The sequence below is a fragment of the Myotis lucifugus genome, unplaced genomic scaffold (assembly GCF_000147115.1).
Source record: "Myotis lucifugus unplaced genomic scaffold, Myoluc2.0 scaffold_658, whole genome shotgun sequence".
Lineage (NCBI taxonomy): Eukaryota > Metazoa > Chordata > Mammalia > Chiroptera > Vespertilionidae > Myotis > Myotis lucifugus.
In genome coordinates, this window is record NW_005871706.1 from 253,039 (window position 1) to 277,917 (window position 24,879).

General features: G+C 44.3%; 1 protein-coding gene across 2 annotated transcripts in view; it reads left to right on the plus strand.

Moving 5' to 3' along the window:
* Positions 1 to 10: 10 nt before the first annotated feature.
* UBE4B (ubiquitination factor E4B) overlaps positions 11 to 24,879 on the plus strand; it is an 87,817-nt gene continuing 62,948 nt past the window's right edge. For both annotated transcript variants that reach the window (XM_006105283.3, XM_006105284.3), the window contains exon 1: positions 11 to 537. In XM_006105283.3, coding sequence (XP_006105345.1) covers positions 514 to 537 — 24 coding nt within the window. In that variant the 5' untranslated portion in view covers positions 11 to 513. The remainder of the gene's footprint in view (positions 538 to 24,879) is intronic.

Sequence of the window (24,879 nt, forward strand, 5' to 3'; positions counted from 1 at the left end):
CCGTCACCGCGGGCTCCGCCGGGGCGGCTCTGGGGTCGCCCACCCTCGGGGTGTCACTCTGCAGTCGCCCAGTTTTCCACCGAGGATCAAGGGGGGGAAGGGCAGCAGGATCCGGAGGAGGCCCCGCGGCCACGCCGCCACCGCCACGAAGACACGCCGGGCTCGGGGCACGCGGCGAGCTGGAGACCGAGCTCCCCGGCCGGGACCACCCGGGCGGCAGCGGGTAGTCCGTGGCGCCTCCGGGTAACCCTGTGGCCGCAGCAGTGGCGGCCGGAGCAGGCTGCGCGGGGTTCCAGCCGCTGGAGGAGGCTCCGGGGCGATCGGGGTGACCGGCGCCCAGGCGGTCCAGTGCCTCGTGTGTTCTTATTTGTTCACCTCTGACTATGCAATTCTGAAGCCTCCCCCATTCGGGGGACCCGGCAGCCCGACCGACACCTTCCACCCGCCTCGCGCCCTGGTCTCAAAGCACAGAAGGATCGCTCCCTAACGCCTTTCACCATTAAGAGGAAAGCGATGGAGGAGCTGAGCGCTGATGAGGTGAGGAGGTTGGGGGACACCTGGGGAGAGGAGTTGGCAACTCTTTGGCGCTTTGGAAAGGGGTGATCTTGGGCCAGAGGCGAGGGGACGGAGATGACATTTTCCAAGGAGGAGGCGAGTCCCCCCTGAGAGGGTCCCCGGTTGTACTCTCCCGTACCCCTCGCCTTCTGCCTTCATCCTGGACTCCATTTGCTTCTTTTCGAATCTTCTCTTCGGGCCTGAAGAGAAGAGCCTATCGCGGCGTTTATTCTTTTCTTCGGGGTATTGAAGCAACAAGGGCTAGATTCACAGCAAGTTCAATGTGTGCGCGCCCGCGCGTGCGCTCGCGCCTGGCTGCTGCAGAGATTTAGAGAATTAATTTTGGGGTGAAGTCGGAATGTGTGTCTGCATTTTTAAGGGAAGTATTTGAAAACCCCAGTGTGTATGGCTACTTCATTGTGTAAGTTGATTAAGCACACGTTTGTGTTTGGGGGCGGCCTGCAGACAGATTATTTGATATTAATAAAAACACACACACACCATGTATATTCTCCACAGCTTAGTGAATTCCAGTTAAATTCTAGTGATTTCACAGGCCACTTATGACTCCTGGCCCACTTCTCTTTAATTCAGCCTTTTTTTCCTGGTTTTTGTCCCTTTCAAACTTGGTTTTGCTGTAGCAGACAGGGAACGACAAGCAACTGGAAGCAAATGGCTTTGTAAAACTGCCCCTGTTACGATTCTGAAGGGAGTCTTACAGATTCCTTTCTTGATGCTTTAAACTTTAAATAATCTGAGGTTATTTAACATGATTGTCATAAAAACAGTGGCAGTTAGGGTACAAGGAATTTTCATGTGATTCTCCTGACTTCTCCCTTTTCACAAATTGGACCCCTCCCAGGACCCCTGCTGACCTCCCTCTCTTCAATCTCTACCTCATTTCTTCCGCTGGTTCATACAGAACTTCCCTAGAGTGTTGTGAAAGCAGCCATCCATCACGTTGGTTGTACTATAAAACTTCTATGCTTCAGTTTTAGCTACAGAGTTTCAATGTGCAGGGTGTGGAGCAAGAGTAGGCTTACAGTTGCTCATATGGAAAGTAAGACAATATTTAATAAAGAACAATACAGAAATAAACTGGGTTTTCTGTACCCCAAACTGTAAACCTTTCGCTCCACCCTGTATTTACTTGGTAACAAAAGTTCTCTAGGGATGGGGCATGCAAGTGGTGGGTTAAGGGTCAGGTAGGAAAGGAAGCAAATAATTTTGTTGATTGTGCTACTTGGCTGTTTGCAAAGTCGGGATTGCCCATTCTGTGTTACTGTCTCTGTTGTCTCAACTGCATCAGGAGCGTAATCTTAAATTAGGAGACTATTGGACAGTTTCTTTTATTCAGGCAGGAACTATGCGTTACCCTTAGGGGCACTTAGTTTTATGTAGTTTTTACGTGTCCTCCTCCCTTTTTTCTTTACTATTAATTCTAATAGTAGTTTCTCTTAAGACAAAGAATCTGTGTTTTTTAATAGTCCTTTACTTTTTTTTTCCCCTTGACATTCTCTAAATTGTCCCTGGTTTAGAAGTTTTTACATACTTGACTTTTCACCAAGCAATTGTTATCAAACCAATAAAGCATACAGACCAGTTAAAGATTCTGTATATTTGAACTGTGGCTCTTCACTCTATCCAGTCCTTGAGGAAGGTCTAACTTTTTTGTGACCATATAAGGACAAATGTAATGGTAGTGGAGGAGATAGAAAAACATCTATCAAGATCAACAGAATATTAAAATCATGCGAGCATCATAATTCGCGAATATAAGATCAATCTAAAATTATGTTCAACAAATTAGTTGGCCTCAATACAAAGGGGTAGTTAAATACCTGGTAATTTTACTCTCAGCAGAACCTAGAACAGTTTTTGGTTTGTTTTTTTAAAAAAATCTTCTTAAGGTGTGTTTTTTTTCCCCCTCCTTAAATCCATTTCCTTTAATTCTGCGATTAGGTGAGCGGTTGTCAACAGAGATATTTCCAAAGCTTTTGTCTTTGCATTGTCACTCTATTGGTGGGAACTTCTGTCGCCGACAGGGTAGGTGACATTCATTTAGTTAGAAAATAATACACTTATGTTACTAAAAATTCAAACATACATCTCAGGGTGAAATCAGGCAAGACTGTGAGTGATCTTTCCATCTAAAATAGGGAGTTAGGCCAGGCAGAGTTTCATCTTTTTAACAAAATGAAAATGTATGAGGATATCGTCCAAGATAAATAGACGCTGCTGTAACCAGACTGGTAGCTCTAGAAGATTTTACAGTCTGGCACTTTGGGGTCTCTCATAGATCACCTTGAGTTCTTGTACATTTCTTCTCTTGTGCTTTCAAAGTAGAGTAGTTGGTTAACTTCATTGCTGCTCTTTCTGTGTATAGCGCATGGCAGGCAATTCATTGCTCTGCGGAGCAGATCTATGACTCAGTTCATCCTCGTCATGAGCCCACATTCCAAAGGGTCATTATTTACATTATATTCATTCTGCGCCCTGCTCAGGTGGTGTTTTTCATATACCAAACTGGTGCTGTGAGTAGGGCAGGTATTTTAAACTGTTTTCAACTGTGGTGATGAAATTGCATTGAAATGACTCGCTTTTTTTTTTTTTCTTTTGTTAAATCTTTATGACCTGGTTCATCTTCAAGATGGCTGGCTGGGGTTTAGGGTGTGGTCAAGGTTTTAGAAGAGTGGTAAGTCTTCCCTCTCAAATGTAGAATATGGGACTGTTAATGTAAAAACATTCAAACCTGTAAAGAATTTTTGTGAGTTTATTTGAGCCAAACTGTCGAAAATTGCTGGGAAGCAGAATCTCAACAGTTTGGGATAATGCTCCGGAGAATGGCTTTTTTTAAATTTTTTATTTTTTACCTAATTTTATACTTTTCAATCAAAGGAGGAGACATAGGTGGGTTATAGGAAATCTGTTGCTGGTAGATTAGGGAGGTGGGAGAAAGCAAAGCGTGTAAACCTCTGGGATGGATAAAAAGTAAAATGATAGACACATTACTTAGGTGGGTACAGGACAGTTAACAGTCAACAATTAACATGATAACAATAACAAGGAAGGAATTTATGGTGTCTGTCCTGGCACCAAGATCATTTGGTTGTATCCTGAGGGGTCCAGAAAAAAGGAAAATTACAAGTTACCTTGACATTTCAATGATATGTTATTGTAGATGCAAAAAGACAGTAAGCTCAGTCAAGGTAAAAATTGACCTTGTCAGGGCCCATACCGGCCTAGGAGTTGACTACCCACCATAACTGCCCTTAGTTAAAGTTTAATTTCAGACCATCCTTTGTGGTCACCCTAGGTCAGGGGTGGGCAACCTTTTTGTGAGTGCGTGCCAAAACCAGCAAAATCTCTGACTCAAAATTCTTCTGTGTGCCAACCCTAATTTTTTGAGAACATGTTACACCTACTTGATATCTCTTAAGGTGTACGTATGTGAAGAACCTTGAAGAAATAATAAAATTCATTCGAGTGACAAAAACACAGTATATGATGATGAAAAATACATTTATTTTTTAATGTATACATGTACACTGATAGTCTGACAGAAAACTTTATGACTGTGTTTGATATTATCAGTGGGACTTCTGCTGCATCACTGATGACAGAGATTTTACATCAGGTTTATATTTCATGACCTTCAGAGATATGCACGAGCTACTGCTTTCATCCGTCAGGCTACTCCTATTATGAGACTTAACAAAATTCATCACTGAGAACAAAGATTCACAAGCGTATGTGGATGAAACCAAAACACTGGTCGGATCTAGGAAGGCAGGGAGAGTTAAGGCAGAAGCATAGAAATTGTTCTTCCCCTCTCTTGTCGATCCATGTCTATGGTCTTTAAGATAACTTGTTATGTAAAATTATTTATTTATCTAAGATGCACCTACACTGAATTTATCTGAAAAATAAAAAAGTCGATATTAAGAAAAAAATTGTAAATGGAAGATTATAAGAGAGGGTTTCGCGTGCCAGCAAGAGTTACTGGCGTGTCATGTTTGGCACGTGTGCCAGGGGTTGCCCACCCCTGCCCTAGGTCCTTGAGTTTGCAAGACTGCCGTGCAGGCCTTCCCTGAGCTGGCCAGGGTAGCATGTGGCCCCTTTCGTCCACAGGACCTTGAACTTTTAGTTGCACTCTCTTAGTGGAAAGGGACTGACATTTAAAAAAATACATGTTTTTGTTGATTTCAGAGAGGAAGGGAGAGGGGAGAGAGAGAGAGAGAGAGAGAGAGAGAGAGAGAGAAACTGATGTGAGAGAATCATTGATCACCTGCCTCTTGCACTCCCCCTGCTAAGGGTGGAGTCCACAACCCAGGCATGTGCCCTTGACTGAAATCAAACCCGGGACCCTTCAGTCCGCAGGTCGACGCTCTATCCACTGAGCCAAACCAGCTAGGGTAAGGGACTGATATTTAAAAAATAAAATCTCTATTGTTGAAAGTATTACATTGACCCCCTTCTAGCCTGCCCTAGGCCTTCACCACCCTATTGTTTGTGTCCATGGGTTATGCATATACACATACGAGTTATTTGGTTGATCTTTTCCCATCCCCTCCACTGAGATTCGACAGTCAGGAACCAACATTTATTAACAGCTTAGAAGCCTGGTCTGTGTCAGGCTCTTTGCCACCATTGTCTCATTTGATAAAGACTACAATCAAGGAGGTCCTTCACTTTCTCTTATTTTATAGGTGCGGCAACGGAGGTTTAGATTAAGTAATTTGTCCATAGTGACCTGGCTTAGAAGTGATAGAGTTGGAGTTCAAACTCAGCTTTCCTTATCTAAAAGCTTTTTTTTTAAATTACACTTTACTGCTTAACAACTGGCAATAAATACATCACAACTTCTATATAAACTAGAGGCCCAGTGCACAAAATTAGTGCATGGGTAGGGTCCCTAGGCCTGGCCAGCGATCAGGGCCTATCTGTGGGGCACTTGGTGGGTCCCCCGCTGGCACCCGCCTTGGCCGGCTGGTGCCACCTGCTCGCTGGTTGTCTCCCTCTGCAGGGCGATGGTTGCCTCCCTCTGGGGGTAGCTCCTGCGTTGAGCGTTTGTCTCCTGGTGGTCAGTGTATGTCATAGCGACCGGTCATTCTGCCGTTTAGTTGATTTGCATATTAGGCTTTTATTATATAGGACTAGAGGCCCAGTGCATGAAAATTCATGCACTGGAGGGGGGTCCCTCAGCCCAGCCTGCCCCCTCTCACAGTCCGGGAGCCCTCAGGGTTGGGAACCCACACCTCTGCTGCTGCCACTGCCGGCAGCGCAAGCCTCAGCCGGCTCTGGTTACCTGAGCCTTGGGCGGCCCTGGTTACCTGAGCCTCGGGCGACCCTGGGCGGCTGGGGGGCTGAGGGGACTGGGTGCCGCCATCTTGTGGCTGTGGGCACCGCCTCTTTGAGGGCGGGGCAGTCAATTCGCATATTCCCTCCTTATTGGCTGTGGGGCGCCGCCATCTTTGAGGGCAGGGCAGTCATTTAGCATATTCCCTCCTTATTGGTTGTGGGTGCCGCCATCTTTGAGGGCGTGGCAGTAAATTAGCATATTCCCTCCTTATTGGCTGTGGGTGCTGCCATCTTTGAGGGCGTGGCAGTAAATTAGCATATTCCCTCCTTATTGACTGTGGGCACCGCCATCTTTGAGGGAGGGGCAATCAATTAGCATATTCTCTCCTTATTGGCTGTGGGTGCCGCCATTTGCAACAGTGTGAGGGGTCAATTAGCATATTCCCTCTTTATTAGATAGGCTATCCTAACATGCATGATCTGCATAGTTTTTCTATAGAATGCATGATACAATCCAATTTATAGTCTTTCTTGGTACTGACTTTCATCACACCCCTCCAGAATGTTCATTCAACAAACATTTTTTAAAAAGATGCTGTGCCCTGGCCAGCATAGCTCAGTGGTTGAACGTCACCCTATGAGCTAGGAGGTCATGGTTTGATTCCCGGTCAGGGCACATGCCCAGGTTGTGGGCTTGATCCCCAGTGTAGGCATGCAGGAGGTAGCCGATCAGAGATTCTCTTTTATCATTGATATTTTTATCTTTCTCTCCCTTCCTCTCTGAAATCAATAAAAATACATTAAAAAAAAATGATGCTGTGTATTCCCAGCAATGTGTTACATAGGTAAGGAGAAAGACAGTCCTTTTTCTTCTTCCTCTTTTTTAAAAAAAATATATTTTATTGATTTTTTACAGAGAGGAAGGGAGAGGGACAGAGAGTCAGAAACATGGAGGAGCGAGAAACACTGACTAGCTGCCTCCTGCACACCCCCTACTGGGGATGTGCCCGCAACCAAGGTACATGCCCTTGACCAGAATCGAACCCGGGACCCTTCAGTCCCCAGCCTGACGCTCTATCCACTGAGCCAAACCGATCAGGGCGACAGTCCTTTTTCTTAAATTATAATTTAACAAGTGGATGGTAAGAGATGGAGATAGATAGATAGATAGATAGATAGATAGATAGATAGGTAGATAGGAATCCCACAATAGCAGTACCGGGTGCTTACTATTGTGGTGGTGGTAGGGACAAGACATTAAGGGACCCTGGTGGGGCAGTGTGTTGGTGGAGACTTGCAAGAAAAAAATGATAGTTATGCTGAGCAGTAGTTGCCGGGGAAGGGCCCTTGGAACTGGCTGTGACACAGGATCAGGAAAGAGCGAGCAGTAGTGGGACTGGAGACGGGATTTTGCCGGGGGAGCCAGATCTTGGAGGGTTTGCAGACATGCCTAGGAGTTTCAACTTTGTCAGTAGGACTGTAGGAAGCCTTTGAGGGATCTTAGACTTGGCAAAGGTGTCGAAGGTGGATTGGTGGAAGGTGGCTGCAGGGCAGGAGGCTCTGTTGCTCTCGAGGAGTGAGGCGGTGGGGTCCGAAGTAAGGCGCTGGCAGTGGGTATGGAGGAGGGCAGACATCAGAAATATCCAGGATCTAGGTTAACCCACCTTGAATGATCAGTTTGTTATGAAGGGGGTGGGGGTGGGGGTGGGGAAGGAGTAAAGAAGAATCGAGTCCTTGGTTTCTAGCTTGGAGAAGGATGGTGGGCGGGAGGAACCAGGAAATCCAGACAAGGAACAGATTTTGGAGATGCAGGTGGGTTCCTTTAAACCTTTCAAAGATGAGCCAACTTGGAGATCCCCTCCCCTGGCCTTTCTTCTCTAACATCTCCATCTTTTTATTATTATTATTATTTAATATGTTTTTACTGATTTTAGAGAGAGGAAGGGAGAGGGATAGAGAGATAGAAACATCTATCAGCCGCCTCCTGCACGCCTCCTACTGGGGATCAATCCTGCACCTGGGGCATGTGCCTTGACTGGTAATCAAACCTGATGACCTCTTGGTTCATGGGTCAACACTCAACCACTGAGCTACACTGGCCTGGCAAACATCTCCATCTTTTTTTTTTTTAAATCTCACCTGAGGATATGTTTAGAGAGAGAGAGAGAGAAAGAGAGAGAGAGAGAGATCAATGTGAGAGAGAAACATCAATCGGTTGCTTCCAGTACGCAACCCAACTGGGGATAGAACCCGAAACCTAGGTATGTGCCCTGATTGGAAATTGAACCAGCAACCTTTTGGTGTGTGGGACGACACTCCAACTAACTGAGCCACCTGGCCAGAGCAGACATCTCCATCTTTAAGACCTTTTCTTTCTTTGGGACAGACCTCAGAACTTAAGCTCACTTTTCCCAGGTAGATGGTTGCTGCCACCACTATACCCAGGATTCCTCTTCAGTCCTGGTAGGAGTGTGGGATGCAGCTTCCCAGGCCCCTTCTTTTTATTTTATTCATTTTAACCAAGAGACGGAGAATGATAATGATATCAGCTGACATTTATTGAGCTCTTAATATAGCACATATATTAAGGACTTAACTTGCTCAGCAAGGCTGGTGTTATTATCCCCATTTTAAAGATAAGAAAACTGAGGCTAATAAAATTAATAATTCATTGAAAGGCACACAACTAATATGCAGTAGAACCTGGATGCTAATCCAAGAGTTCTAATCCCTTTACTAAACTACCTGCAAAACAGAAATAACCTGAGCAAGTTTTACTGTTTATAGCAATTTTTATTGTTGTTGTTAATCCTCACACAAGGATATTTTTCCATTGATTTTTAGAGAGAGTGGAAGGGAGGGGGAGAGACAGAGAGAGAGAGAGAGAGAAATCCATGTGAGAAAGACACATCGATTGGTTGCCTCCCGCATACACCCCAACTAGGGCCAGGGATTGAGCTGCAATTTAGGTATGTGCGTAAGTTGACTGGAATCAAACCCGGGACCTCTCAGTCTGAGGGCTGATGCTGTGTCCACTGAGCCAAACCGGCTAGGGAAGCATTTTTATTGTTCCTTTTTAAAATATATATATTATTGATTTCTTATAGAGAGGAAGGAAGAGGGATAGAGAGCTAGAAACATTGATGAGAGAGAAACATCAATCAGCTGCCTCCTGCACACCCTTGCTGGGGATGTGCCCACAACCGAGGTACATGCCCTTGACCGGAATCGAACCTGGGACCCTTCAGTCCGCAGGCCGACGCTCTACCCACTGAGCCAAACCAGTCAGGGCTTATTGTTCCTTTTGAGATGGGCAGTGGAAGCCCTGGTTATTGCTAAGGGTGGAGCTCATCAAATACCCTCTACTCTTGTGGGGGAAGAAGAGAGAAAGACTCTGACCGGGGCCTGTGGCCTTCAGGTCTTTGCTCTGTACAGTGTGTTTTCTCTCAAGGTTCTTACAGTGAGTCTAGGTCAGGGGTGGGCAAACTTTTTGACTCGAGGGCCACAATGGGTTCTTAAACTGGACCGGAGGGCCGGAACAAAAGCATGGATGGAGTGTTTGTGTGAACTAATATAAATTCAAAGTAAACATCATTACATAAAAGGGTACGGTCTTTTTTTTTTTTTTTAGTTTTATTCATTTCAAACGGGCCGGATCCGGTCCGAGGGCCGTAGTTTGCCCACGGCTGGTCTAGGTGGAGACGTCTTCCTGCTCATTCCGGGGAATTTACTGCTTACTTGCTGCGTGTCAGACCTCACCCGAGCCCTGCTTGCCTGGAGCTTCATTCCAGGCAGAGGAGCCATGGAAAACACTGTACACCGCGCTGTCATTGGCGATAAGTACTATGAAGAAGGATAAAGTGGGCTAAAGAGGTGGAGAGCAGTGGGCGTGGGGAGTGTATGCAGTTTGGGGAGGTGGCTTTTGAGTAGAAACTTAAAGACGACAGAGAGCCATCTGGGGGGAAGTGTGTTCCCAGGTGCCGGGAACAGCAGCCACAGGGGTGCATCCTGGATCTGCTCCAAGAACAGCAAGTGTGGCTGGAGCCTACTTAGCAAGGGCACAGCGGCAGGGGAGGAAGTTATTCATTATTTTGTAGCAGAAATTTACTGAGTTCTTGTAACTGGGCTTCAGTCCTCTCTGAAGCCCTCCCTCCCTTTTTTCACATCCCAGCATCTCTGAAATGGGGATGCTTCTAGGAATGGTGTACTCACCATTGGCCAGGTGGCAGTTGTGACACAGTGTCATTTCCTGTTTATGTGCCAACCTGGTTATACCTGTTCATGTTATTGTCCTTTCAGCTGAGTGCTACCTGTGTTGCATTTAGTTGCCACTTTAAATGCATTCAAACAAATTACACTTTGATCAGCAATGAAAGGAAATGTTACTTTGTATGAGGAAAGGAATGGAAACTAATAGGGAGTCAATCTGATGTTAGCAAAGAACTACTACTGTTTGTTATTGGAGGAATGACTGCAATTTCATATTTTATTGCAAAGCAACAACCAAGTGCATTAGGGAGCTTTAGACAGGCAGAGACCACAAGTCTGTGAAGCTGTGTCACATTTTGGAACTGAACATACAATTAGAAGGATTGCCTTTCACACCCAGACAATCAGCTGAAGGTCAAAGACACTCCATATTCCTCAGAAAGAAATTTCAGCCCTGGCTGGTTTGGCTCAATGGATCGAGCATCGGCCTGCGGACTGAAAGGTCTTGGGTTCGATTCCAATCAAGGGCATGTACCTTGGTTGCAGGCTCGATCCCCAGTCAGGGCGAGTGAGTGCTAGAGGCAACCAATCAATGTCTCTTCACATTGATGTTTCTCTCTTTCTGTCTCTCCCCTCCCTTCCACTCTCTGTAAAAATCAATGGAAAAAATATTCTCCGGTGAGGATTAACAGCAACAAAAAAAGAAAGGAATTTCAGAGTAGTGAGAGGCTGGTGAAATGATTACTGCTCTGTGTGGGTCTGTCGTTAGGCATTTTGTGTGGATTAATGGGCAGTATCTTTTTTCTTGGTGGTGCAAAACTAATGGGGCAGCTCACAATCAGTGGCATCTTATATTTGATGAAACACAATATACGCACAGTGTTGTTCAGGACCACACTTCCACATTCCAGCACCTTTGAAATGGGGATGCTTCTTACGATGGTGTAATCATCGTTGGCCAGGTGGCAGTCTTGACACAGGCAGTCCTTCTACTTGTATGTTCAGTTGCAAAATGGGACACAGCTTCACAGACTTGTGGGTTTCTACTTGTCTGTGAACAATACAGGCAGAAGTCCCTGCTTTCATGGGGCTTGCATTCTGATTTATGTTTTAAAAGAATCACTCTGGCGGCTGTGAAGAGAATAGATAAAGGGGAAAGAGTGAAAGCAGAGAGAAAGCTTAGGAGCCATTATAAGGACCAGGATCAGTGGTGGAGAAGGGGGGCGGGGAGGGTCAGATAGCGGATGGCCAGGTATTTTGTGGGTAGAGCCAATAGGATTGGATGACAGGGTGGGTATGGGCTGTGGAGGAGTCGAGAATGGCCACGTGAGTTGAGATATCATTGGGTGGGCCATTGCAGCAGAGAGCCATGAAGTGGCAGCTGCCTAAAGGAAATAGACGTTGATTTCTCTCTAAGTAGAAGTCTGGGCAGGAGGCAGGGGCTGCTGTGGCAGCTCCGTGCTCAGCAGGGGCCCAGGCGCCTTCGGTCTTGTACCAACTCTCCTAACATATGGCTTCCATCTCTTGGGCCATGTCTGTCTGCGTTCTGCCCGGCGGGGAGGGGAAGGAGAAGTCGTGCTCCTTCTCTTTAGTGGCACAGCTTGCAAGTGGCTCCGATCACCTCTGCTCACCTCCCACCGGCCAGAACCTGAGTCACATGGCCACGGCTACTGCCAGGAAGCAGAGAAATACACTTTTACTGGGTAACCATATGTTCAGCTAAAAGTTCCCTTATGCTAGAAGGGGACAACAGTCTAGCCCTTTCTTTCTAAACCCTTCTTCCCAAATGTTGACCACACTCTGCACCTTCCCAAAGGAGACAGCCCTCTGTCACCTTCAGAGCCCAGAATCTCTGGGAGGTACACAGGGTGGGCAAAAGTAGGTTTACAGTTGTAATACAAGAAAATAATACAATAATTAATAAATAATACAGGAATAAACTCTGTGTTTTGTGTACTTGCAACTGTAAACCTACTTTTGTTCCACTCCTTACAGCCCAGGAACCTTTAGATTAAAATACAAATTATCTGCCTGGCCGGTGTGGCTCAGTGGTTGAGCGTCGACCTATGAACCAGGAGGTCAGTTCAATTCCTGGTTGGGGCACATGCCCGGGTTACGGGCTCCATCCCCAGTGTGGGGCGTGCAGGAGACAGCAGATCAATGATTCTCTCTCATCATTGATGTTTCCCTCTCCCCCCCCTTCCTCTCTGAAATCAATAAAAATACATTAAAAAATAAAATATACGTTATCTGCTGTCCCCCTCCTCAGCATGTAGTGTGGTGGAGTAGGTTAGGAGGCTGGAAATAAAAACTTGCAGTTGGAAAAGGAAAGAGTGGGTATGCAGACCCCTAACTGTCCATAGCGTTGTCAGCTCCTGCCAGGCTGCGTGTGGGCTCCCTGCCTGGCAGTGTGGGGGCTCCCCGCCTGGCAGTGTGGGAGTCCCTGACAACCTGGTCAGCACCCTGTCTGCTCTCTCCCAGGAATTCCCTTGCCCCTGGCGCTCTGGAAGGTCTTCAGGGTCTGTTCTCCTCTGGAGCCAGGTCATTGGAGACTATCCCCTGCGGGTTTTGCAACTTGTTTCCTGCTGGACACTGAAGGAGTTGGCCTTTCAATCCTACTCAGCCCCGAATTACTAGGCTCTGAGTAAATTTAGACGAGACCATGGACATGCCTCAGGCACATCTGTGTTTCCTCTTATGCCTGCATGCAAATCAGCAAGCTGTAGCTTGAGTCTGTCTCATTCTTGTGGGACTTCTTGCTTAAGGTGGCAAGAAGCCAGTAAGCACCCAAATTCTAAACTGTTCAACCAGTTTCCCTAGAATTACAGGCGTGTTGGCATGCAGGCTGTTTTCCAAGGTGTCACAGGTTTTACCAAATGTTTTATTGTGGCCTAACAAGGCTCACCAGCCTTCCTCCTGCAGCATCTGTCCCTGTGCTGATCCCTAAGCCATTGCCACATAAATTCTGTTAATATTGGGAGCCTCAGCATAATAATGGCTTAAACAAGATAGAGGCTTGCTTTTTTTTTTTTTAAAAAAAAAAATATATTTTATTGATTTTTTACAGAGAGGAAGGGAGAGGGATGGAGAGTTATAAACATTGATGAGAGAGAAACATCAATTCAGCTGCCTCCTGCACACTTCCTACTGGGGATGTGCCCACAATCAAGGTACATGCCCTTGACCGAATCGAACCTGGGACCCTTAAGTCCACAAGCTGACGCTCTGTCCACTGACCCAAACCAGTTAGGGCTAGAGGCTTACTTTTTAACCCTTTATTGAAATCATTTTTTAAAAATTTTTCAATGACAGTTGACATACAATATTCGTTTCAGTGATGAGACATTATATAATTTACTAAGTGATCATCTTGATAAATCTCGCATCCACTGACACCATACATAGTTATTAGAACACTAGAGGCCCGATGCACAAAAATCATGCATAAGTAGGCCTTCCTTCCCCCAGCTGCCGGCACCGGCTTCCCTCCGGCCCCAACTTCATCTGGAAGGACATCCAGAATAATGTCCAGAAGGATGTCTGGTCTAATTAGCATATTAACCTTTTATAATTATAGATTATTGACTATATTCCTTATACTGTACTTTATATCCCCATGACTCTTCTGTAATAACCAATTTGTACTTTTTAAAAAAATCCTCAGGTGCGGGGGTGGGCTGGAGGAGGTCAATGGGGGAAAAGGGGAGACATACGAAATAATTTTAACAATAAAGAATTATTAAAAAAAAAAAACCTTGCCCAAGAATATGTTTAGAGAACGGGAGGGAGAGAGAGAGAAACATTGATGTGGGAGAGAAACATCAATCAGTTGCCTCCCGAATGTGCCCTGACGGGTTGGATCTGTAGTCTTTTGGTATACCAGAGGACACTCCAGCCAACTGGGCCACCCAGCCAGGGCACAGGTATTCTTTTGAAATTGATTGTAAAAGTATTAGAACCCATGAGAGAAAACGGAAGATGGTGAAAAACCTCTGATACTGGTGTGTACTTGCTGGCCTGAAAGGTTTTGCAATTATGAGGGTCAGCCAATTGTGTGACCCCAGACTCTCCTAAACATTTTAAGAGTCAGCAGAAGCTGAAGAAGGAGAAGGTGGGAGGAGTAGGAAGAGCAGAAAAGGTGTCTGATTAAAATTACTTCTCCTGGTACTAATCACACTGCACTGGGATTGTCTATTTGCTCGCATATTTCCTCTTGCAGTATATGTTCCTGACTAGTTTTCACTGTTTCTTTTTAAAAAAATATTTTTTATTGACTTTTTTACAGAGAGGAAGGGAGAGGATAGTTAGAAACATCAATGAGAGAGAAACATCGATCAGCTGCCTCCTGCACACCTCCTATTGGGAATGTGCTCTCAACCAAGGTACATGCCCTTGACCAGAATCGAACCTGGGACCTTTCAGTCCGCAGGCCGACGCTCTGTCCACTGAGCCAAACCGGTTAGGGCTTCACTGTTTCTTTTTATCCATCTCTTAGCACAGTGTTTGGCACAGAATGACCCACAAAAGATATTTGTTAAATGGCCTGAGTTGAATACAGTGTGTCTTCATGTGACTCTTAATTTTTATGTTGCAATAGTTCTTTTTTTTTTAAAATATATTTTATTGATTTTTTACAGAAAGGAAGGGAGAAAGATAGAGAGTTAGAAACATCGATGAGAGAGAAACATCGATCAGCTGCCTCCTGCACATCTCCTACTGGGGATGTGCCCGCAACCCAGGTACATGCCCTTGACTGGAATCGAACCTGGAACCTTTCAGTCCACAGGCCAACGCTCTATCCACCGAGCCAAACCGGTTCCGGCTGCAATAGTTTTTTTGTTGTTGTTACCGCTACATTTAAGTTGCATTAGTTAAGTTAAAGTAGGCACTTGAAAGAAACATTAAGTCAGAGTTGTAATTCATAGTCAGGTATAGCTGGGTTTTATTTCCACCAACCAGTTGAATGACCCTGGGCAAAATATTTAACCTTCCTGAGCCTTGGTTTCCTTACTTGTAAAACGGGGTTTCGGATACTTGCCTCAGGGCTTTGATCTACAGATTAATTACCGAATGGCAGTGAACCCTAAGATGCCTGAAGCACTGCCTGGCAGAGTGGATTCCCGGGACAGATCAGCTCTCTTTCCAGAGTAAGAGCGAGCTGTTCATAATTAGAATTTCAGTTGGTGCCCATATAACATTTAAGAAACCCTTTGCGGGTCATCATGCCAAGAGCATCAAGGCTGTGTCTGCCTGGTTAAGGCCTCAGAGAAGCCCTGGCTTGTGTGAAAGGTGTTGGATTCCCCTCTCTCTCCCCTTTACTTCCTAGAGTCTCTTCTCCCCCAGGGGCCACCTTCCGGCTGAAGCCACACTGTCACCTCTTGTCAGGTCTCCCATTTTCTAAAACCTGAGTGATCAGGGGCCAGAATCTGGGGATTTGAAAGGAAGGGAATTGGACAGGCGGGACCTGAGGCGCCCCAGGAAAAACAAGCTGCGTATCTGAACGAAACTCGAGGTGACTCATCTACTCAAATCCGATGACTTATTTTGCCTTCTGAAGGGATTCTTCTCCTGCAGGGCTGGGACACGGTGCCTGGTGGGGGTGGAGACGTTCTGAATTGGATGTCTTGTGTTAATTGCTTCCCAGCTGCCATAGCTTTAGCTTCTTGTCCATTTCTTTGAAGACAGTAGTCAGGCAGGGGAAACAGGGGTCTTTGGGGTCCTAGTATTGAGAAGTGCTCAGCCTTGCCTTAATTAGCTTCCTAATTAAACATTACGAGATAACTCAGTGCACATTGTTTCTTTGCTTCCTGTCAGTGTTTGGTACAGATTCCAGATGTGTAATAGTGTCGTGGTAATTTAATTGGTTGAATTTTTTGACGAGATGAGGTAGCACTTTGCTCATGGACCTTTTTGGGAACGGAATTCCTCGGATTTCCAAGCAAGTAAGTCATACTGAGCACCTGTCATCTGCCAGGCACTCACCTGGAACCACGTCAGGTCAGGGGCTTTCTCTTTGTCAGACCTGTATCTGTACTTGTCATTGGGACCAGCTTCCGGGCATGTGGCCTGGACTCACAAGTGCCCACACTTGCTGTCATGCTCCGCTGTTGCTGCCTTGCAAGTCTGAACACATTTTGAGCAAGAGGCTCTGCATTTTCATTTGGCTCCAGGCCCTGGAAATGCTGCAGCTGGTCCTGCTTGCCACTGACTTTCTCTGTGCAAGTGGATATGACTGGGTAGAGTTCGACTAGATCCCAAGATTATAGAAAACCACACGGAAGCTCACCAGAGAGATTCTTCCTGTTTTTATGGAGAAAATATTAGTGTGTGTCTGACTGTAATGCCATGTCATTAATAGAATTTCTTGAAAATTTTAACAGGTTTCTTTGCATATGTGATATCGAATCTTTGGTTAATTTATTTAACTTTATCAAATAGATTCACTTTTTTTAAAATCAGGAGTTTTTGTTTTTTTTTTCCTTTCTTTTTTCTTAAAATCAAGAGTTTTGACATATAGGCATTTACTTCCATATTATCTTTTTCATTTTGTACATCTTATTTCTCCAATCTCAGTAAAATTTCTTTTGTGTTTTTTCAAGGTTAATATATTTTGGTAATATTCTTACAGTGTAAACACTTGCTTTCATGAAGTATGAATTGTGTTTAAAACTATAGCTCATGTTGGTTTTAGAATTTAAAAATGTTATCCAGCCCTGCCAGTGTGGCTCAGTGGTTGAGTGTTGACCTATGAACCAGGAAGTCACTGTTTAATTCCCGGTCAGGGAACATGCCTGCGTTGCGGGCTTAATCCCCAGTAGGGGGCATGCAGGAGGCAGCTGATCAATGATTCTCTCTCATCATTGATGTTTTTATTCCTCTCACCCTTTTCCTTCCTCTCTGAAATCAATAAAAATATACATATTTTAAAAATGTTATCCAATGGCTAGTTTTCTATAGTATTAGTATTTATTTGTAAATACTTATCTGTGATGGCCAGTCAGGAATTATGATTGACCAAAAATAATCCTGTGCCAATTACTAATTTTAAAAAACAATAAAGTACATTTAATCTTAGAGATGGAAACGTTCTGTATATATGGATGTCCTAGTGAGGAAATTGCTGAGAAGGAAATGAAAAGTAATGCAAAATTTTAAAATATCTAGCAACCTTTTTAATCTAGCAGAACATAAAAAGTTTGGTGTGATTTGATTTATATTATACTCATACTAGTGGCCGGTGCATGGATTCGTGCACATTGAAAGGAAATTAATTAGAAGAAATATATTAATATCACTGTTTGCCATTTCTCTATAATAGAAGTGTCAGAGATGAAAGAAAATTAGTAAAATGTATATGAAAATAATATATAAATTGATTAATAAATAAACAATAACATGATATAACAACAATAACAAAGACATATGAAAACAACATTGATAAAAACAGTAACTGATAGATTAAACTTATTCTAATATCTCCCTGTACACCACATTAAGAGTAAAACCATTTTCAGAGTGCTTGACTAATTTCCCTTGCAATGAAGTATTTACAGCTTTAACGTCACACGCTCTTCGAACTCGAGAGAAAGCAACATATAACTGACCATGTCCGAAAACGGGTTCAGGTAGGAATATTCCTACTCTGTCTAGAGTTTGTCCTTGTGATTTATTAATAGTCATCGCAAATGCTGGCATCATGGGAAACTGTCTTCGAATTAATTTAAATGGGAGGCCAGTGTCAGACGGGGACAAATCAATTCTTGGAATCAGAACAACCTCTCCTTCCTCAGATCCTGTTAATACTTCAGCTTCGATTATGTTAGATTGCAATCTTTTGTGCCAATAGTTCGTCTTCAGACATATTCTGTCGATGACTCCGCTTTCTTTCAGCTTCAGAATGTCAAAAGCAACCAAATTTACTATCACAATGGCAGATCGAAACACATGCGTGCTATTGGCGCCAGCGAGAGCTTTATATGTATCGCACATGTGCGAATCAACGTTTATTTTTAAATTGCCAGTGCGCGTCATATGTACCGGCAGGTTGGTCAGATGGTTGGTTGGTCACCTAGCCTTTTAAAAAATAGATAATTGTCATGTTTAGGGTATTGAGAGATAAGAACATTCAGAACAAAGCAGGCAATAAATATTTTTTAAGACAAGATGAAGGAAAAAGTTAAAAATGCTAAAAAAACTGTTTTTTTAAAAGCCCTTTTCTTACTGTATGCAGATCCATTAGAGGAATTGATATTTTGGTTTCAGCAGTAATTTTAAAAAATGTTAACACTTAGGCTGCACAGGGAAACAATGTGTAGCCCCTTTGAACTTTGAATGTCAGTTGTGCAGAGCAGAGCAGTAGTGTCACTTAAGACTGTTTTGTTTTAGGTTTGTGCTTGGTGACCATTAATTGATTAATTAACCTTTTACATAACAAATCTTTTACCTGTGATACAGAACAGGCATCATTTCCCTGGAGTTTCATCAAAAGAAGTGCCACTTTTCCGCCCTTAAGGACGCCGTGGGGCCCTCAGGTGGTCACCTGTAAGGGCTTTTGTTTGCTTGTTCATTTTACTTTGTACAGATGGCCTCACACTCAAAAAGTTTGGTGAGGCCCTAACCCGTTTGGCTCAGTGGATAGAGCATCGGCCTGCGAACTCAAGGGTCTCAGGTTCGATTCCGGTCAAGGGCATGTACCTTGGTTGCGGGCACATCCCCATTAGGGAGTGTGCAGGAGGCAGCTGATCGATGCTTCTCTCTCATCGATGTTTCTAACTCTCTATCCCTCTCCCTTCCTCTCTGTAAAAAATCAATAAAATATATATTAAAAAAAAAGAAAGAAAAAAAAAGTTTGGTAATTTCTGGTCTAGGGAATTGTGAATAAAGTAGTTTTTTGCCTTGAGATGTTGTGATTAGAATGGCAATTATGTAATTGTTTCATATGCATTAGAAATTATGTGAAGGGACATGAAAGATGGGGGAAAATAGAAGTTTCTTAAGTATCATCTCCATTTTCATTTATGCATGATTTGCACTAATAATAATATCCATTGTGATTTAATTTGTAAATTAAAATGCCCAAAGGGAATTACTACATGTGCCCTTTTTCACACTGCTTTTTATTTTTTATTTTTTAAAGTATATTTTATTTTTTACAGAGAGGAAGAGAGAGGGATAGAGAGTTAGAAACATCGATGAGAGAGTAACATTGATCAGCTGCCTCCTGAACACCCCCCACTGGGGATGTGCCTGCAACCAAGGTACATGCCCTTGACCAGAATCGAACCTGGGACCCTTCAGTCCGCAGGCTGACGCTCTATCCACTGAGCCAAACTGGTTAGGGCTCACACTGTTTTTTATATTTGGTTTTAAAAAATTGTGATAAAATATATATAATATAATATAAATATATACCTCCTTTAAAGAGCAGGAGATATTGAAGTGAATAGAAAATAGATTGTTTTCTTTTAAAGATACAACATTACTGAGCTCTATATAGGTGGATGGATGGATGAATGAATGAATGATGGGGTGGGGTGGGTAGAAGGAAGGAATGAGAGGTGGATGGATAGATGGGTGAATGAATGGATGGATATGGATGGGGGGATGGATGGATATGGATGGGGGGATGGATGGATATGGATGGGGGGATGGATGGATATGGATGGAATGTAACCTCCCTGTGAAGCAGTAACAGATGCCCCCGAGTGCCTCCTTGGTGTCTTTTCTGTTCCACTGTATCTTGTGCAGACCTTATGCTGTCTTTTAATTGTTGATTTTCTTCTATGTCTTTCCCCGTTGGATCTGGAACTGCTTGAGGGTGGGGATTATGACTCACATGTTGTCTTATCTTTAGTGCCTGCTATGGTGCCTGGTGCAAAGTAGACACTTGATAAACCAAGAAAGGACTGCATTTGGGGGGCAAGAATATGTTCTTGAAGTGTCTTTCCCGCCCCCCCCCTTTATTTACTGGTACTTTATACATATATCTTGAACCAGACAATGGAAACATTCTTTATTTTAATATACACACTCATCAGAGAGGGAGTTTACCACTGTTTGAATGTTGTTAGAGTCTGACTATAATATCTGCAATACTAACATGCTATACATAAATTCATTTATTCATAACTAATAATGGACAAGCGCTGTGCCATCAGGGGAGTAAGGTTGCCTCTATTTGCAAGTCACTGCACCTCAGAAGGGATTTTCTGCTGTAAGATTACTGGGGTATGGTTAAGATCGTGCATTTCCCAGTGAGACTGACTAAATTCCCATCTATTCTGTAACTTTCTAGCTGAGTTCAGTTTTCTCCTGTATAAAATGGGAAAATAAATGTATACATCTCTTTGGATTATTAGCTACGTTTACCTATGTGAACCCCTTAGAACAGCAGCTGGCACCTGATAAGGCTAGGTCATGCTACTCATTATCTTCTTCTGTCTTAGATTATCCAGCAGCCGAAGTAGTTGTCAGTGACCAACCAGGGCAGCTGTATTATCAAAATGCTGAGTTAGCTTCCTCTTTGCAGGCGCGTTGGTGATGGGATTGTACTGAGAAGTAAGGAGACATTTACTTGTGTTCAGGTCAAACCTTTGAAGGAGAATGTAAGTCATTCTTGCTATAATGTTAGGATCGAAGGAAAAAGCCTTCTTCCACATTCTGGGCCTCATTTATCTAGGATGGCAGTGGTAGACTGAGGTTAACATATTTTCAAAATGGGAGGCAGTTTAAGCAGCAGGACTGTTGGAGCTTTTAAATGAAAAATAATTTAAAATGACAGATTTTTAAAAGGTAACTGCAGGTGGATTTTAGATCGCAGAGCTGTGGTGTTCAGATTTGAATGTGTTTGTTTTGGGATGTATTTTGGGCTTACATACAGGCATATTGTGAAACTGTCATAGCATTTTGTAAGTTTTATATATGGCCAGTTATTAAAATGAAACCACAATAATAATTAAAACAGGAGCTCCCTCTAGAACAGTGGTTCTCAACCTTCCTAATGCCGCGCCTTTAATACAGTTCCTCATGTTGTGGTGACCCCCAACCATAAAATTATTTTCGTTGCTACTTCATAACTGTAATTTTGCTACTGTTATGAATCATAATGTAAATATCTGATATGCAGGATGTATTTAGGCGACCCCTGTGAAAGGGTCGTTCGACTCCCAAAGGGGTCGTGACCCACAGGTTGAGAACCGCTGCTCTAGAAGAAGACCATTCTAGAAAGCTTTTTTCTTTATGTGGGGATTTAATGTTTTAGTAGAAAAGTAAGATGCTTTGGTAGAATGACTGTTTACTAACTTGGAAACAATGCTTTTTGGATTTATTTCCCCCCACCAAGTGCTAAAAATAAGAGGACCAGCTTGGCCCATCCTGTGTTAGGTTCTGCCTCGCACCACCTCAGTGTCCCTTGCTGTTTTGAGCAGTAGCTGTCTTGAATCTATTTTTAGTTCGTCAGGAACGTGAGGGTAGGACATGCTACATTAGGATAGAACAGTTCTGGGAAAAGCCCTGTTTTAATGTCATTTGCGAAGTAAGAACGGAAATAGTTAAGACAAGAAAACTTTAGGAATGAGATTTCATTATTAGTATATTTGGGTTGACTTGTGGTTTAGGACCTAAGTTGAGGAATTAGAAGTTCCTTTTTTTACGCTTTTGGTGTTTTCTCTCTGTGACATCTGAGGAAACAAACTTTTTTTAAAAAAGTACTTTTGCTTAACTTAAAAGACTTTATATCAGTCTTACGCTTAGTGTCAAAAAGTAGAGTAAGCGCAGAGAAAAATGTTTAATAATATTTTGGTATGTTGGGGCTATTCTTAGTTTGTGTCCCATATGTTCTGTTCGTGATAAAATTGGACGATTAAAGTCTCTTAATAGTCCAGTTGATTTGATAGGCCTTTATACCTGCAGTTGCTCAGAACCATTCTCTTGGGAGGCTCCTGTCCAGATGTTCCCAGGGTCCTCAGATTGCTGAACCAGTTCAAAATCACCACCATTGTAGAAAGCGGTCAGTCCACTGAAGGGCATCGCTGCTGTGGGCAGCCCCGAGCACTGCCCAGTCACGGCTGTTCTTCTCTTAACAGCAGGTCTTTAAGATGGGGAGTCAGGACCCGTCCTACCAGTTCATGTTTTGCATGGACCTGCCTCTGTCCCTGACTGCACTCCTCCATCTCCCTTAACAGTCTACAGGATATTTCACACAGTTTGATTCTTCGTTCTTTTTTAAAACCTGTGCTTGTGGAGTGGTGGGGGCAGAGGTTGGGAAATACCAGCACCGTGGAGATCTTTCTTCTTGGAAAACTTCCTTTTCTCCCTTCAAGCCCACATTGCAGTGAGCCAGGACATTTACTCTACGTTTATGTCACCGAGAACATCTGAAGCTAACATGTCAGGCTGAACTTGGCACCCAGCGTTAAAGTGACTTCATGTTTTACCAAAAGATGATAGTGTTATTCAGGAAACTTTATGTGCAATGCATTTTCTAGAAGTTTTCATTCTTCTTTCATTCACGCAGCAGATATTTAAAGAGCACCTACTATGTGCACTGCACTCTCCTAGGCACTGATGGGACATCAGAACAAAACTGAGGAAAGTCCTTGTCTTAAACTTACTGTGGGGGGTGGTGAGTAAGTTGTACGCAAAGAACATCACAGATGTAGTAGAGCCACGAAGGCAGGAGCCGTGAGGTAGAGAACAGGCGAGGGTGGTGGTTTTCTCACAGCTCTAGGAGGAAGGCACTGTTTTTATCCCCAGGGACAGATGCGGAACTGAAGCACAGAGGTTAAGCGACTTATCTTGAAACTACCTTGGTAGTTGGTAGTAAAGGTTGAATTTGACTTTGAAGTCAAGCATGAGCTAAATTTAACTGCCTCTAAGGTACTGAAACTTAAATGCTGGTTTCCATGAAAATTTAGTCTCTCTTCAACAGACCTTCTGTTGTATTGGTGTGTATACATGGACACATTTTAAGATATTAAAATACTGCCCTAATTTCAGAATGTATCCCAAATTGACCATGCACCACGATCTTCACAGCTACCCACCCTAGTCCAAGCCGTCACCCATCCTCTCCTAGACTACAGCAGTAGCCGCCCCAGTATCTCTGCCTGCGCCCGTGCTCCCCCCAGTTTATTCCCCATCGCAGCTAAAACAAATGTAAAAATGTAAGTTAGATCACGTTTTGTTCAAAGCCCTTTGGTGGCTTCCCGGAGCCAGAGCTCTCCCAGGCCTGGGAGGCCCCTTTCATCTCTGAGCTTGTCTACTGCTCTCTCTCGCCTGCTCATTTTGCTCCAACCACACTGGCCTTCCTGACCTCGAACATGCCAAGCACAGTCCCACCGCACCCCCCAGCTACCATCTCTTCCTTCAGGGTGTCCAGACGCCCCTTTACCAGAGAGCTTTCCACAGAGATTGTGGCTCTTCCTTCTGCTTTATTCTTCGCTAACGGTGCTCATAACCACCTGGCATCATGTCGGTTCATTCGGCTCTTGTCTTTCGGCCTCTAGAACCTGAGCTCCGTGGGAGCGGAACTGCTTAGGTTACTGTGGTGCTCATGATGTTTGCTGAATGTGTAGCTGAAGAGGAGTCAGGACTAGAAGATGACGCACCACCTGGGTTTTGAATATTCAGTTAAACACTCTCGTGTGTGGTTTCGGTCCTTGGCCTCCCTCAACTCCGTGTATTAATTTCTCCCGTTGGTCAGTATGTACAGAGCTGTTATGTGTCTGGCACTGCCCAAAGCTGGGGATACAGCGTGAACAAGGTAGGCATGGTTTTCTCATGGAGCTTCCATTCCACTAGGGCAGTGGTCGGCAAACTGTGGCTCGGCAAACTGCAGCTCGCGAGCCACATGCGGGTCTTTGAAACAGCACAGGGAGATCTTACCGACTTCTGCTCATGGGCCACGAAGTTTCAATCACACTGTGAGTGCGCGCCCGCACGTGGTATTTTGTGGAAGAGCAACACTCAAGGGGCCAAAGAGCCGCATGTGGCTCGCGAGCCGCAGTTTGCCGACCACAGCACTAGGGAAACAGAGTAAGACAGTGAGTAAGAAAGGTAAGTATTAGCAGTCCATGAGGAGTGTGCGAAGGATGTGAACAGAGACCCGTGACATCAAGTGAGGGTGGCGCGGAGGGCTGTGCTAGATGCCATGGCGGGGGAAGTCCTGCAGGTGACATTCAAGCTGGAGAGAGAACCAGCCATGCCAAGAATGAGAGAAAGTGCCCAGAGGCCAAAGGACTAGCAAGCGGCCAGAGATAAGATGGAGTTCACGATGTTCTAGTAAATGTCAGAGGGCCCGCGTGGCTGCATGGGATGCCGTGCGCCCGGAGGCAGCCGCTGGCGCAGTGAGGACTTAGTCCAGGTGCAGCGCAGAGCCGCTGCGGGTGCACGCGGGAGAGTGACCGGTGATTCTAAAGAATTCCTGTGCGTGCGGTGCGGAGAGTGGGTGGGAGGAGGGACTATGACAACATGCTACCCTTTCTTGTCACTTAGGATTTTATTCTATACTTAGATTTTTAAAATCTCCCTGACCCTTGGCAACCTCCATTTTGCTTTCTGTCTCTGTGACTTCACCTAGTCTGGGCACCTCATGTGGAAGCGCACAGCATTTGTCTCTCTGTGACTGGCTTCTGTCACGTAACAGAATGTCCTCAAAGTTCACCATGTGGTGTGTACATCAGAATCTCCCTCCTTTTTAAGGCTGAATAAGATTCCATTGTGCGGACTCACCACATTTCATTTATCCATTTATCTATGGGATGGACACTCGGGCTGCTTCAACTTCACGGCTATGGGAATAGTGCTGCTGTGAAC